This window comes from Acipenser ruthenus, chromosome 24 (genome assembly GCF_902713425.1).
Source record: "Acipenser ruthenus chromosome 24, fAciRut3.2 maternal haplotype, whole genome shotgun sequence".
Taxonomy (NCBI): domain Eukaryota; kingdom Metazoa; phylum Chordata; class Actinopteri; order Acipenseriformes; family Acipenseridae; genus Acipenser; species Acipenser ruthenus.
In genome coordinates this window covers 23,066,183-23,082,681 of record NC_081212.1, presented here as the reverse complement: position 1 = coordinate 23,082,681, position 16,499 = coordinate 23,066,183, and the positions used below count along the sequence as shown (strand labels likewise).

The window sequence follows — 16,499 nt, the reverse complement described above, 5'->3', positions numbered from 1 at the left end:
AAAACAAGTGAAATGCTGATATTAACATATTGAATGTGTTTATGTAGATTCTGTTTAAATATTTAGAATTCTCTGTCATTGACATTCTGAGTGCGAGATCTACATTAGAAGTGTAGTTGCTGCTTCTAGCTTTCAATGGTGACCTATAATGACTGTCCAGTGCTGAGAATGGCCGCACTGTGACACTTGTTGACGCCCATAGAACAGTAACGACTCTAGCTCATCTCACCTGAAATTCGTCTTTGACTTTCCCGTTAAAATTCTCTCTGGAAACATCTGTCCACTGTGAATAATAACCCTACTTGAATCAAAGACCTATTCAGAGCTGTTGAACGTTACTATCACCAAGAAATATAAAGCTAAACATGTCCTTTGTTTACAGGGGTGAATACGGATTGAGGGAGTACTCTGAAGTCAAAACTATTACAATGAAGATTCACCAGAAGAACTCTTAGAAGCTTGGTTAGCCTCCAGTGTAACACTGAGTGCATTCCTAGCCTTTAATAGATAAAGCACTCATCATTGGGGTGTGTAGATCCCAGCAATGATGCACCCCACTACTAGTTAATAAGACACTAAAGCAAAACGGAGTAACACTACTGCAAACTGTTACACTTTTTCATAAGCATAGCCTTAATCCCCTGCAATTAAGTTATTTTTAATGTGTGGGTTGGGGATTAGGAAATGGGAAGGCGTATTTAAAACTGTAAATACAATACTGCAATTTTATATGTATCTGTAATACCTTTTAATATTCATGAAGACTTATTGATTTTGTGGAGTAAAATCAATAACATTGGTGCTCCCATTAAATCATACCATGAAAATGTTACCACTATTTTTTTTTATATGACCACTTACACTGTATATTATCTTTCATGAATATTGTTTAATTTTATTGTAGTAGTTAATGTAAAAAATGGCTGCCTTAGTATCCATTTTTTTATAAAAATGTAATAAAATAAAAAGTCAATGCATTGTTATACAATATGTAGATTGTTTTATGATTTTACATTGATGTTCAGTTTAAATTATGTATATACAATTATGTACTATGAAAGTATGAAGATATAAAAAGTATTTTCTATAGAATTTTTTCATTAAAAATGTAAAAAGGAGTTTGAAGTTCGTTTTTGTTTTTTATTTTGATTTTGTTGTCAACACTGTAAAAAGATATATAGTATGTGCAATTAAAATCTCTACATGAAGAAAAAACAGCATGGAAGGTGTTGAACAGCAACTCTGCAATCTTTATATACACTGCATTTAGAGGTCTGTAGTAAAATCTTCATAGAGAGAAGAGCAAGAAAACAATAGGAGCTGCGTTCGTGCTGTGTGCAATTAGCCACCACATGGCATGAATAACCGTGCAGGGGGATATGAGCATGAACTGTCCAGTTGCCTTTCTCTCACACACTTAACTTTTAACCACAACTTTCTGTGACTATCCTACAGGACAATTTTGAATGGAAATTACAAACACAATCTCCAAAGCCCGTCCATGTTCTCATGCATAAAAAGCATTTCTACCACATTATTTCACCCTGTTAATAAATATAAACAGGTTCATAAATACTGTTGAGGCGCCCGTTAATGCAGCTAAGCGGTTGTGAACATTGGATCATGAAAACCTTATACCACACAGCAAGGAGGAAGCCTCTGTGGGGTAATAGAGTTAATGAGTCTGGCAATGCAATAACTGCAGTGTTTGTGCAATAAGACATATGGGTTATCCATCCAGCGTAGGTGCCTTACTTCCATATGCCACACATTATGTCATAAGTGATTATATATATATATATATATATATATATATATATATATATATATATATATATATATATATATATATATATATATATATATATATATATATATATCACTTATCCATTTGTGATGAAACACTCATTAGCACAAATTATTGAGATTATCAGAATCTGTGGGTAGAAGGGCATTCATATGAGTACATCACACTTACATTTTTACTTGTATCTAGAGAACCACTTATCTAAGTCTGATAAAAGCTTGGTTGCAACATTCTTTAAAACAAGTTATTGAGAGGTAAGAATCTGGAGATGTATTATAGAGGAACCTGTCTTTCTGTCCAAATGTCTGTACTCTTACATTCCTACATGCTTGTAGAATTTTTCATTGAAATCTGAAATCTCAAATTTAGCATTTACAGCCGAGGCAGAAGATATATGTTTGCTGGATTATTCTGTGGTCACCTTATAACAACTATAAATCTCCCATGCACTGCAGGTACTTTCAGCTTTGTTCTCAATGTAATGTCAACGGAGCTGTGAACTGATTCTATTGCATTACACTGAAGGATCTTGAGAAGCAGTAATTGATAGACTGGTTGAAGTTAGGACAGTGACTGGTTAGCTTCCTTTGTGATTTTTACTGATCAGTTATTACACAGTACAATGTAGGAGTTAGGACTGTGGTATAACCATGTGTAGAAACATGGTTGGAAACAATCCCATCATTCCAGAGAACCTGATCCACAATCAGACACCAGAGCTGCGCCAGACTCTTCCATGCTGTTCACATCAAACATGAAATAGTGGGCACTGGGCACTGGACGTTGAAGCTTGCCGACTGTCTGTTGGCATTTGTTTTCTTTGCGTTTGACTCCTTTTATCTTGAAAATAGTATATCTTATCATTATCTCTGCTCATAACTTGTGCCTCCACAGTGACGCCGGTTTCACACAGATGAATCACCAGCATGTTTCCTGGCTGGTCAATACACTTGGTTTAAGATGAATAATCTGATAGCTGGGACTGGGCTGCAGCTCTGGCCAAGCATTCTGTCCAGCTGGCTTTCAACACTGGTCTGATTCTGCAGAGCAGAGATTGTGCAAGGCTTTCCTGAAGCAGCACATTCCTGCAGCTATTCAGGGAAACTTCACTGAATAATTTGAAGATCTTGCAGGGTTTCTTTGAAATAGCCAGGGATGTGCGTAAGTAAGGGAAGCGATAATATGAATAATGCAGAACATGAATTAAATAAATAAATGAAGATTAGATCAGATTCGGGTGAAAATTCCCCAGCTAGCTCATCTTTTGTTGGTAATTGTACGTTAGTAAGAGTGAGGTCAGCTTTTTGATGAAACATTCAAGTCCAATGAGTTGGGTAATGCAGGGGGAGATGAATGGGGAGGAGGGATCTAGATATTTATATTTACCAGGTCAATTCTGATGAAAAATAGGGTTGTTTTAAAATGTAACCACCTTCCCTTAATAATGAATTGGTATATATGCATGTTTTCTTGTTTAAATACTGTAAATTGTGTGAGATAAATACGGTGCATTAATAATACAAATAATAAAACTAGCTACATTTATTAGGGTGGACCCACAGAGATGCAATGCCTGCATTTGTATTGTATTGAATATCTGAATGGAATGTGGGCAGAGCTCCAGAACACTGACATCTTTAATGTTCTACAAGGTTGTCCAGACAGCACCTCAGTTTAATGACCCAGCCAAAGGACCACAGCTCCAACCTTGAGATAGTGCCCCCTAGTCTTATTTTGGGGGTCCCCTCTTTTCCTCTGTACATATCATCTGAGATCTGGCAGGATCACAATCCAAGTGGGTATGGCTGTATGCCACAACAATACTGAAATCATATCAACATGTGGGTGATAACATTTGAGACTATTACAAAATACATTCTTTAGTGCTGATGATTTTTGTAATACACTTAAGCAATTCCAATAGAGGTTGAAGCGATGAATCAATCATCACATATGAACTAAATCTGAAAGACGATACCAACTGGCTATGATTTACAGCTGTTAGCTTTTTTATAGGAGGCATTTGCCTTTTCTATGGATCCGAGCTTTAATATGAAGCTCTACTGACACCCTGTGAAGAGAGAGTTATGTACAGCCCTCAACCAAATACTAAGAGCTTCCAGGTGCATAGCATGAAAGACTTGAAATTAGACAGAATTTTTATTGGCTGACACAGCCAGAATAGACTTCAGAATAAAGCCCAGAGATAAAGCACATTAAAAAACACAGAAAACTATGGTGAACGCCAAAGGAAAGCATAGGAGTGTGGCAAACTTTTCTACAGGATTTGTTACATGTGGCTCCAGTAACAACACAAACAGACAGGATACAAAGATACCACACTCATGAACACTAAGAGTCAACACACTTTTAAATCTTTATATCTTTGGTATTGCATCTAAATGTGTGTGACGGAGCGGTCCCAGACACACAGTTGTTTTTTTGTGGTGCGTGGGATTTACGGTATCATTACAAGCGTCTGTGTCTGGGTGATGTTTAACGGTCAGATCTTCCGAGAATCGCAGCGTTTGTTTTCTGATCTTGCAGGAATGCTCCCACTAGTCTGGTCAGTGTTGCAACAGTGACCTGTTTTGGAACCTGTTTTTATTTTTGGAATTCTCCTGGACAGCTGGACTTCTTTGCTTAGACTTCTTTGTTTAGCTGCTTTCTCAAGACATTGAGAAAGACTCTTAGTCAGAATGTTTGTCATCGAATCTACAGTTTTAAAAAAGAAGAGATTAAAAGAAGTTTTATCTAGAATAATTCCTGTCCTAGAAGTCTCTTGTTTCTATAGATCGTTCAGTTTCCGCCTTTAGTGACACTGTTAGTATTTTAGAAACCCACTTGACCCATCCTAAATGTCATAGTAATGTTTTATTAAACACAAATAGTCAAATACTATGCAATAACGCATTCATTAAGCATGAACTTTTAAGCAGAAAACTAACTGTAATAATTCATCCAAAAAATAGTAAGGTGTCTTAAAAAAAGGAAAAATATCCCCATACTAAGATGCTGCCCTTTAATTTTAGTTTTGGACATAAATGCTAAGAGAATTCCTCAGAGAGTTATGACGAGGATAGCGCCCTCTTGTGGCTCCACCATAGACCTATACATTAAGGGATTCAGTGGTGTAACTAGACCTTGAAGAAACGAGACACCTGCGCAAGGCTTGGGTAGATTCGGTTTCTGCTGCACCCCGAGGGCTTCATCACTTTTCTTTTAAAACAATGAAGAAAATTAATTAGTATAGAGCAGCTAGCTCCACACATGGTGGCCATGTCATTATTGATACTCCCAGCTTATCACTAACTCTGGTAGCCTACCTAATATCATATTATCATGATGTTTCATCTGGTAACCTATACTGTATAGAGGGGTATATAGCAGCAAGAACTGTCATTGCTCCTATTAAATAACACCCTGTCACAAATGTCAAACACATTTTTTCTTGTTTCTTCATCTGTTTCATGAAGCAGGACTTATCAAGCACTTTTTAGCTTCAATTATTAATGTTTCAATTATTTTTGGAGTCGCTGTGTAAAAATATATACTGAATCTTAGACACGCAGACTGTGTTTGTGTAATTTCTATTTGTTTTATGCCTGGACGTCCGGCTCTGGTTAAGATGAATCACAGGTCTCTCTTTGCACATCAAATGAAACGAACTGGTATGGGAGCATGGGAAAGGCCTGTTTTTAACGGCATGTGTCCTACTTCCTTCACATGTATTTTTCTTACATATTAATTGGTTATCAGCCAGACTTGAGGCACTGAATGTTCCCCTCAGTCTTGTCTGTTGCCTTTGAAGTGATTGCTGTTTGGATAACATTCCCAAGTTCAATTTATCTATAACAAAGAGGCTGTGGAGCACTTTTAATGTAAATTCAAATTGAAAAGTAGACCTTTGTACAGTAAGTCGCCTGGCTTCCTTGGAAAAAATCCTTTGGTGAGGGCTGGCAAAATAAATGATTCATATCTTTAATAACAACCATTGTATAAAACGAGCCACTGCTGCCATCAGTAGAATTAAAGAGAGCGTGTTGTTATTATTTCACTTTTATTTTTTAATGTTTTAAATCACAATTTTTTAAACCATGAATGTTTGCCTGAAAATGTGAGAATTGACTCCACATTCCTGTCATCCCTCCTTTACATGAAGCATTAGTTTTTAACGGGTATATAAAGACTCCTTCAGGCTAGTTGTGGGAAAGTGAGGTGGGGAAGCATATCAGTGTTGCACAGGCTTCAGCGCTCATGCTTCACCTAGTGCGCAGCTAATATTCTTCCCAACCTTACATCCTCAGGGGGGTTGACAAGCAAGAGAAATAAAGTTCTTGTTTTTCTTCCCCTGCTTTCTGGTAGGGTAGTGTGTTGTTTCACTTTCCAGGCCATTTAACCCCAGCAGCGTCTCCGTGTTAAAGCAAGTGTTAAACTGGCTGCATTCGAGGCCTTCCTTCAGCTGGGATTTATGAAATTATTTTCTTAGCCACAACCATTGTAACCAATGCGGAATATGCATGTATCAGCGACACTTTTTAAGTGTCTATATATGTTTTACTCCCATCGGGGCTTATCCTATCAAAATTAATTTTATAAAAACGAGCCTGAGATCTCAAGATCCCTTTTTAAGCTGGAGGGAACTATTATGGGAAATTTTAAAAACATTTTCCGAATGAATGATTCACAGTTTTTGGACAATGATGGAGTGACTGCTGCGTTTACATATTTCACCACATTCCTGGCTAATGAGTTGATTGAGCTTACTATTTTTACTTCATTTTTTTAATCAGCGAGAACAGATTGTCATTATCGGCTTCATGGACAGCAACTTATTAAGCCGAATATTATAAAGGGTAAAAGTTTGTAGTAATTTAGTAGCTGCTTTTGTAATTAGGTTCCCAAGACAGATAGCAAAGCTATAACAGATTGGGAGAGCACTGGGTCACTAAACAAAGGCTCTCTGTACTGTTGTAAAGATATATGTTATTTATGGTTGCCATAGCCAAGTAAAAAGGAAGACTGTGTAGTAGAGTGAAAAATGAAATGTAAGTCTCAAACAGTATTAGTATAAGTGATTTAACATTGCATAGGAATCCAAACAAAGTGCAGTGGTTTGTTTGGTGGAAGAAAAAGTAAATTCTTATCTGTTATGGAACTCTGCAATGCTTTTGTGCCAGACAAAACAATAATGGTGATGAATGTCAGGTTTGTGGAATTAAAAAACGCTAGGGACTGAAGCCAAGTTTCTATCCATCGGCACACTGTACGTGCAAAATAATTCAGAACGGTGCCAAGATTCTCCACTCAGCTCCTTGACATTGATTTGGAGGGTCCAGAGACTTGTTGGGAGGGGAGCTCTCTCTACACTTATTCACTATGATTCATTTCTCATGATAATGTATGTGTGTGCTGTGGATGGGTACACACTAAAGACCAGGTCACCAAAAATTGGGTATACTCATTCTTGTTTTCTGTTAATTATAAACCCAATGGAAGAATGCATGATTAGCTAAGAAGTGGCCACAGCTGGGAATGTACCAGTGTACCGTTTACGATGTTCAAACTAAACACGATGGATAAAATACACAGTTATGCTTTCCCTTTCCGCAAAACCTTCAAGTTTATTAACATGCTCCGCAAATAAAACATAAATCTAGCCCCCAGTGCACAAACACCAGGACAGGACTGACTTCCAAGTCAAGCCAGACATACAGGGCAATCAGAAAAAAAAACAAGAAAGAAAGAAAATAAAGCAATTCAAGACAGGTCCACTGGGATTTAGTTATAGATGAAAAGTCTATCGGGTTGAGCCACATTTACCCATTACAAAGTGCTATAGCTAAAAGACACCGATGTACACAGAGTAGTAGTTTATGGCTAACTGTCTACTGGTGTCAGAAGTCACTGATAAGGCACACATCCGGCCAAGTAAGCAATAAGAAGGTAGTAACCTCAGGGTTTTATCTAATTATGATATCTCACTCGAGCTTGACTGGCAGTCAATGGACTCAGAACAAACAGCAACAATACAATGAACTTCCTAGACTCCTGCATCTACCACACCTAGGGTAAAGATTTATGACAGGATGCAGGGAATACAACCTGATTCAATTCATTACAATTAAAGATGGGCAAAGTAAACAAACACTTGAGGAATAGAAATCCATAAATCATATCTACCAACCCTTCACCATTACGGCAGTCTGCAAAATAAGGCATTAGAAGCACATTTAGCGGAATCTTTTTTGATAAAGTGAAATGTGATATGTTTGACGGAGAACCATTACTCAGTCCTAATAAATTATTGCTATTAGAAAAACATAAAACAGGAAGTATATCTTTTCTGCTGTGGGTGGAACAGGTTTTTAAGCAAAGAGAGGGAATAGCTTAAGTCAATCTGGTCTGCGTCCAACACTAATTTAACCTTTGGTCTGTTGGTTGGGAGTTAGCTAGTTTCCTCTTTCCTCTTACATCACTCTTAGGGATTCAGAGAAAAATAATATGGCCCCAATTGCATGACATTACAGCTTCCTTAAATGCACATGGGAGGATACTGTTAAAAACCCTTTAGAACCAAATTACTACACCAGCTCAGTAAACCAACAGCTGCACAACTGCTATTGATAAGGGAGTGAGATGGGTTGGTGAACTCATGCATCTTTTTTTCATTTAACTTGTGTTTGTATTTAGCCAAGGACAGACTGCTGCAGGAAACGTGCACTACAGAGCCTTGTTCGTATTGGATAGTACTATAGGATTGTGTATTGTATAGGCTAATGCTTTAAGTGCCTAAATCAAGCTAATATACACAAATCACAAAGGCATTTAGAGGCTTTTTACAATAAAGGTAGCATGTAGAATTAGCATGGCAATAAAAATGAATGACACTGCTGAATGCAACCCTTAGAATTTACAGATCCTAAATCTTCTCCTTAATGTTAATGACTGTTTTCATAGTTAAGTTGCACTACTCTATGTTGGCAGGTCATTTTTGCAGCAGCAGCAGACAAAAAAAATAGACAAAAACAAAATGCAAGCATTTCTTGCCAGAAAATATCTACAGAGGTACATCGGTAAAATCTCGATGCAACAAACATTTGTGTCTCTTCAGTGTATGCACAGCTCTGTTGGGTATATTATTAATGATCTGCTAGCTGAATGGGGGAGACCAGGGGATTTTTCAACGAGTTTCACAGGATTATAGAAGCAACATTACTACAAAACAAATTGATTTTAGATAACACCTTTCACATCAAATTGTCTTTACACAAAACAAATTTAAAAAAAACTAAAAGCATCTTACAGCAGGTAACTATTGCCTCTGACATTGCTAACACGATTAATAACTTAGAACCTATTTTATGTTGCTTAGTACCAAATCTATAAACCTCTGTAAGCTACAAATTAACTCCAATGTCTAATGTATGAAAATCTCTGAGTATCGGATTTTGAGATTTTAGATAAATTGCTGTTTGAAATCAATGTTACTCACCAAGTCTCACATTATAATTTGTTGTTCTCGTCTATTTAAGAAATAGGAGACAAATTCTAAAACACACCCACAAAAATTGCACCTTGTAAGATTTTAATAGAACCCAGATGTTAATCAACTCTCTAAATGCAGGTGATGACAGCATTATACTGGTATTTCACATGGACTGAATTGGTTCCAGTTTTACTGTTGAGGTCATAAATACACTTTGCAATTCTGAACTATTTTTAGTGATATTAGCTGGTTAAACCCTTTAAGTCAAGTAAATCTATTCAGCCGTAGGCCTGTTTCCTTTACTGAAATCTTACCCCAGCAAAACCAATCATTTATTTGGATACAGCTTATTAAGTCCTTGAAAATCAACAGGTCAGCCAAGGTGTTAGTCTTCTTTAGACTCGGGGGAATTTTCCATTTTCTTTCCTTTACCACAAATTGGATCATTAAATTAGGTCCACTGATACCTGAAATAATTATCAAAGATCAAGTGAAAATGTGTGTCTGTGTGTCATGTATTTATGGAATCTATTAAAGCCATAATCTAGAAAAAGGATTACATTAGTTGCATGTCCAGTCATTATTCTAATTCCAGTTAAAAGTACTTTAATTATACTGTCAGTAAAGTGCTCAAACCTTTGTACAATATAAAGAATCAATCCAGACACAATGAACATATTTTGAGTTGTCTGTATACTTCTGCTCAGGTTCCAAGTATTGTAGAGTAGTCATTATCCTACTGCAGACGTAGAAGCTAACAGGACTTTAAATCACTTTAAAAGGTCATGTTTCAAGCAGCCTAAAAGCTAAACTAAAAACACATTTTGCAAATGTCTTCATATGCCATTTTGGTTTATTATAGCACTGATATCCTCTGCAGCGACCATTAGCAGCAGCTAATTGACCCAGTGTCCTCATTCAATTCTTTTACATAGCACCACTCTGACACCAGAATGTTTGCTCAAGCATAATACACGATTACTTTTCCACATCCAGCAAATGGTGATCCCCCTATCCACAGCTCCATTTGGAATGCCTGGTCCGTGGCATTCTGCTGGTAAGCTGCTTTTTGCATATGCATGGGCATGCTGCAGGGGCCACTCTGACGTGTAAAGAAGCGGCTGATCTGTGCTTTTCCCCAGCAGGCAGCTCTGCAGTCCGTCACCTGGGGCTCCCGGGGGGATGGAGGTGTGAGGCCGAGTCTGGCAGGAGCGAGACCAGCTGTGCCTCGGAGTACCAGGCACAGCAAGGAGCTGGCTTTCCCAGCACTCGGCTCAGCCAGGGGCGCTGTTTGTTAGGGAAGGAGCAGTGAGTGTTTAACAGGTCTGCTGCAACAAAAAGACCAGCCTCTGTTTTTTTAAAAAAAAGAAAAATCATATTCTGTTCAATTTACTGTTTTCTAACCAGAATTTAAAAAAGAAATAAAAATAAGTACACTTTACTTGTGTACTAAACATAGGGGCATATTTTGAAACTGTTTAATTACATTTCTTGAAAGGAGCACAATGCCTCTTCATTTTAAAACTAGAACCAATCAAATAGTAACTAATTCAAGGGGGACTATCAATTCACTCTAAATACTTCCATGCTTTAAAAATAAGGGGACCCCCTCTCTGGCGTGTTGATATTTGTTTTAGACAGAACTGCGCTAAGGAGATTGAAATGCAGCGATTCCCATAACCATAGTACACTAATCAGAATCAGTATTCTGCTCAGATGGTAATGAAAGGTCACCAAAACAACTTGCATTCATGCAAGAATCAAATACCGAAAAAATACAATAAATAACAGAAAATGTTTACACATAAAATTCTAAATAGAATTTAAAAAGATTGTAAAAGTGTGGACTGCGTTTGGACATGGACTCCAATACGATGTCACGAACAATAGGATTGTTGTAAAGAATCAGGGCCACTGATTCCATGTCCTCGAGTGACATTCAGACATCAAACAAAGATAGATACGCAGGGGCTGTTATAGGGTTAGTTTTCAATCTTCAGTGCTGCTATACATCGGAACATGTGGGTAGTCTGGGTTCTGTAGTGATGCATGTAAAATTGATGTTGTAAGATCTGGTTTGAACAAAAATCTGGACAATAATCAATACATATTAAGACACACAACATTGTATTTATAGCACACAGCAACCTATGGACTTGTTTTGCACCTAAGCTTTACAACAGGCAATTGTATGAATGTGTTTTGCAATGGTTAAAAATACTTTTCTAAAATAAGTGGACTGGAAAATATATTCAAATCATACTTATTAAGTATGGATATTTGAGATAATTTGTCACAGTCCAAATGAGTCACTATTTCAGATTACGGTAAAGTCCTAATTGTATCCTGTTTACAACTAGTTAGACCAGTGGACTAAAATGACAATGTACGTCAGAGTACTAAAATCAGAAATGGCAGTAGGATTGCCTGCTTCGTCCATGTCTGTAACCATCTCTGAATGCCTGGATATAATGAATAAATGTGCAACAAAAAGGTTTTTTAAAGGGCAGGAGTTCAAAACAATTTTAGGATTGAGACATAATTAAAATTATATATAAACATCATTTAAATCTTTTATTTAACATCATGTAATCAAAGAAGCTACAAAATGATATCGCAAAAGTCTACCGGAAGCCATAATAGTAGATTTTGATTTTGAAATAGCACATTAGTTTTGTGTGTGTCATTGTTTTTGTGTGTGTTCTTTTTTTTATTTTCAATCCGGGAAATTAAAACTGAGTGACAAAATGCACCACATTAATTTCCTTATCCTGGAGAGTTAGGGGAACCCATTCTTCATGCGTATTCAATCAAGCACCCTTTTAAATCATTGAAACTGTAAAGTGAGTCAGATTAGTTCAAACTGAAAACAGTGTTGTGATGTGTATGCTTAGACTCCAGGGACTAGAAAAAGACCACCTCAATTCATATGAATTATTATGGGATGCAACCAGCTGCAGGGTCTCAAATATTTGTTTTTACTTGAAAAAAATTAATAGGCTGTTCATCTTATTCTTGTTTGCCTTATAAGACTCATAGCTGGTGGCCAAATATCTATTTATGTTTGTTATAGTTGTAGGATTTTCTAAAGTGAATGTTAAATACCAGTATGTAGGTTAAGTAGGCCTAAATTGATCATTAAAATCATGTGTCCAATATGTTTAAAATGCCTTTCATTAAGCTAAAGAGAAAACATATTTCACCTTGATGTCCCATGAGAAATGTATAGCACTTTAATAACACAGCACACTTACCTAGTGATTATAAAGAGGGAAGCGACATTAACATGCACTGAAATATATGTGGAGGATTTTAACTGTTTAAATGTATAATCTTTGTGATTTTTATGGCAACCTTTTAAATGGGCAGTCACTAAAGAAATCTGCTATGGAAATTGGGATGTGCTATGATCAAGTTGGTTGAATTATATCTCATGTTAAAGCAATTATAAAATACATTCTACCACTGATAGGATATTTTCAACACTTTTGATCGCTGTATCTTTTGGAAGCCACCATTATCCCATCAATATGCATCCTTCCTCAACCTTTCCATTCCAAAGCAGTGGCTGGAATGTGGTGGCGTTTCAGCACCCAGTGTCTGCCTGAGTGTTGAAAGCCATCTCCCCTTGTTAGTTAAACACTTGAGAAGTCCCAGTTGTGAAGACATTACCAGCCTGGGCACACGCGTTACTGCTTGGAGCCATTTGTTTTGCTAACTATCTGTGAATGTTACAAAGTGATAATCTAGCTGCCTCACAGCTCTCCTGGATAAACATGGGGACCGTCCACCTTGAACTTCTGAAGGGGCCCATCAGTATATCAAAGGCAGAGCCAAGTTCATTTCCATTTTTGGAGCCCTTTGAGGGAGTTGTGTATTGGGGTTTCAGTCTTAGACCAATGCTAACACACATGGGACACTAATGTTCTAAACGGTGTTGGGTCTAATAGTGCCACTGTTTAAATATTTAAAATAAGTGATACACTTCAAAAAAGAGGTACATTAACTCCACTGTACTAGTTACTCTTTACAAATATATACTACAGTACATGTACAATTCTGTGATTGTGAAGATGGACTCCATTGAAACTGTGTTGAGCTGCTGTATGAGATATGTCAACATGGACGTGTGAAACAGCTGCTGTCTCCCTGGGACCTACTTGAAAACGAGGACTCGAGTCTCACAGAGACTATCCTGATTTCATAATGACATTATAAATAAAATAAAGCAACATTTGATATGACAGGATTGATCCCTGGGTGTATTTATGGATGTCTGATGTGTGATGTCATGTGAAAAGTGTTTGTGTGGGTCTGCTGGTCTGTTTAAGAAACTCTGGGTTATTAAAACATGATATGCACATACAGATGTATAATTACTTCTTTTGCTTATTGCTGTATGGATATTAGTGTCAAATACATATATGAGGCTAACGCAGGACATTATTGGAAGCATGGCATCACAGTTCTGTTTTAATGATCTCTCAGCGGATCTATGGTAAATAACATTATAATAATGCTAAAAACCTGTTCTGAAACAACAACGCTCAGTGGGGACACCTGCTGAGAGAGCATTTCAAAATCTAAACCGAGTGCAAATTAGTTCATAATCACAAACTTTCTTTGTAACCAGTTACATATATATTGTATTGTGGCACAGTACTAAGCTGAATTAGGTTATCTAATTATACTAAGGTCTGATATTTCATTTACTTGCTGTACAATTTGAAAATATCATTTTAATGGCCTGGTCTGAATAAACTAGTCTGCACAGCCTGTTGACATGTCTTTGGCAAACATCATTCTTATAGACATAACTTATAGCTGTTGGAATTCTTAACTGGCTATATATGTATGTATGAAAGAAGCATTTATTTATGGCTAAAAGTATAATCTATACAGTCTATGTGGGCTATGAGAGCAGTAGGTGGGGACCAATGTAAAAACGTAGGTTGGGGAGAGGGGAATTGATCAGCAAAGTGTTATACTGACCAGTGCAAGCAATATTGACTCCTACTAGGAGACCTGGGTTGCAAGGCCAGGTGGTAGTAAACTAATCACACTGCTAACATCATACAGGCATATTTTATACATTCCAGGTTTCGATATGGCCATGGACGTAATTCATTGTTACTCGAGGGCCTTCCAATTCACCAAGAGAATTAACTCATATAATTTCGGGGTTATAGGTTGGGATACAGATGTGGCCCTAAATGACAAGGTATCACTCAATTCAATGTGTGAATACGGTAATTAGACACCTGTAATGGGTTATCCAAACTGACAAAACACAGGGATATGACATACAAAGAAACACAGCTAATGAGTTGGGATTTAAACTTAAACCAAAAGAGAAAAAAAAAAATCCATCATACTATATACGCACTACTATAGCAAATACATAATTACAAACACATTTTTAAACATCACCTCTAGAGGTCTATAGCTTACTCTTTTTAAAATCTAGCACATTTGCAAACCAGCCTAAAATTCATCAGCATGAACATAAAAATATGAAATATTATCTGTGAAATTGTAGCTGAAATGGCCCCAGGTAATATTAGGTAACATGACACATCTGTTCTTTGCTCTGGGCCTGCATCCATACCACATTGACTTTCTAATTCCTGTGCAAGCACTTTATTTATAAATTACCCATGCACAGTATTTACTGGTAACCACTATAATTAACTGGAAGTTAATTTCCGAGAGTGCATATTATTTCTGTTTAATAAATTACAATGCTTTTCGACTAGGAAACAATTATTTTTCCAATGGGAATAATCAACATTATTTTGTAATATTATGTTTCTCTTTCAGTAAAATATATATATATATATATATATATATATATATATATATATATATATATATATATATATATATATATATATATATATATATATATTCATCACAAACCTACAGGGCTCTTGTTCTTGAACACCCAAGTAAGTATTGCAAATTACATCAATGGTATAAACTAGCAAGAACCGACCAACTTAGTTGCTGGTAGGAGCTTTTCAATCCTTGTTTTTTGCTTGTTGCTAGGTTTAAACTCTGTACCCATAAAACTATAGTTTAAGTGACATTTTAATTTTATTTCTAATTCTGTCTCCAATGATACACATAAAGATATATAATAAAATATAAAACATCCATGCTTTGAGTAGCCTGCTTTCATTTCCATGCTGTGTTCCTTTAGAATAAATTAATGCCATTTGGTTCCAATGAAAACAGCCTGCCAGATTGCATATTCTTTAATCTCCTCAGCAGTCAATCAAGGACACAGACAATAAAAATGATCAAAAGGAAGGATGCTGTGTGCTTTTCTATTCAGTTTTATTTTAAGGTTGTTTAACAGGACCCTGGGTTGTTTCAGCTAGATCTCAATGGAAGATCTATGTCGTTAATGTATTTAGCCATTAAGGGTATTCAAGATGAAATTCCAAGAGTCACATAAAGTGTAATAAAAAAAAGGGTAGCTCAAAAAAACGAGTGGCGATGAATCCAAAAGTAAATGCTACCTGTCAGTGATCTACCTTTGACATGTATTCATAGTGCACATGTTAATTGAACATTTGTGTTAAAGCACAGAAAACATGATATAGCCAACTATATGTGATGGCCAGGCTCAGTGTTACAGACATTTACTAAATGAACGTCATGCACCAACACAGATCCAAGTGTGGAACCAAGCAGCTGCACTGTATGTTAGTGGAACAGTGGGGAAGCAATGTATTGTTGCCTGGTTCCTGTAAAGCTCCCTGACAGATCCCAAGTACTCCATGGTTCCAGTTTAAAAGTACAGGTGCCATGCAGACTGCATGTATATCATAATGCAGGCATTATGAAGTTGTAAAGACTGACACATGCTTCAATGTTAAACAAAACGCTGAGCATCAAAACTGAATGAATAACTGGTGGGATTGAAATCACCTGTATGCAGTGGTGTAGTCGAGGGGATACGCAGGTAAACGGTGTTTATTCACTTTTAATTTGGCAATATAGCGTTTACTCACTTCTCATATAAGGGATACAGCGTTTACTCACTTCTCATATAAGGGATACAGAGTTTACTCACTTCTACTCGCCTGTGATATGCATATCCTGGGTTAAAGACAAGATATTTTGATGGTGAGTGTCTGTGTTGAATTGCTGGGTGCGAGACTGACAACTGAGCACGCTCAGTTAGAACTGTGGCAT

The 16,499-nt window shown here is 36.8% G+C and overlaps 1 protein-coding gene across 2 annotated transcripts in view; it reads left to right on the top strand.

The window, feature by feature from the left end:
- Window positions 1-1,118, top strand: part of LOC117429112 (retinal dehydrogenase 2) — a 28,828-nt gene extending 27,710 nt beyond the window's left edge. For both annotated transcript variants that reach the window (XM_034048309.3, XM_034048310.3), the window contains one exon: window positions 383-1,118. In XM_034048309.3, coding sequence (XP_033904200.3) covers window positions 383-455 — 73 coding nt within the window. In that variant the 3' untranslated portion in view covers window positions 456-1,118. The remainder of the gene's footprint in view (window positions 1-382) is intronic.
- Window positions 1,119-16,499: the final 15,381 nt, after the last annotated feature.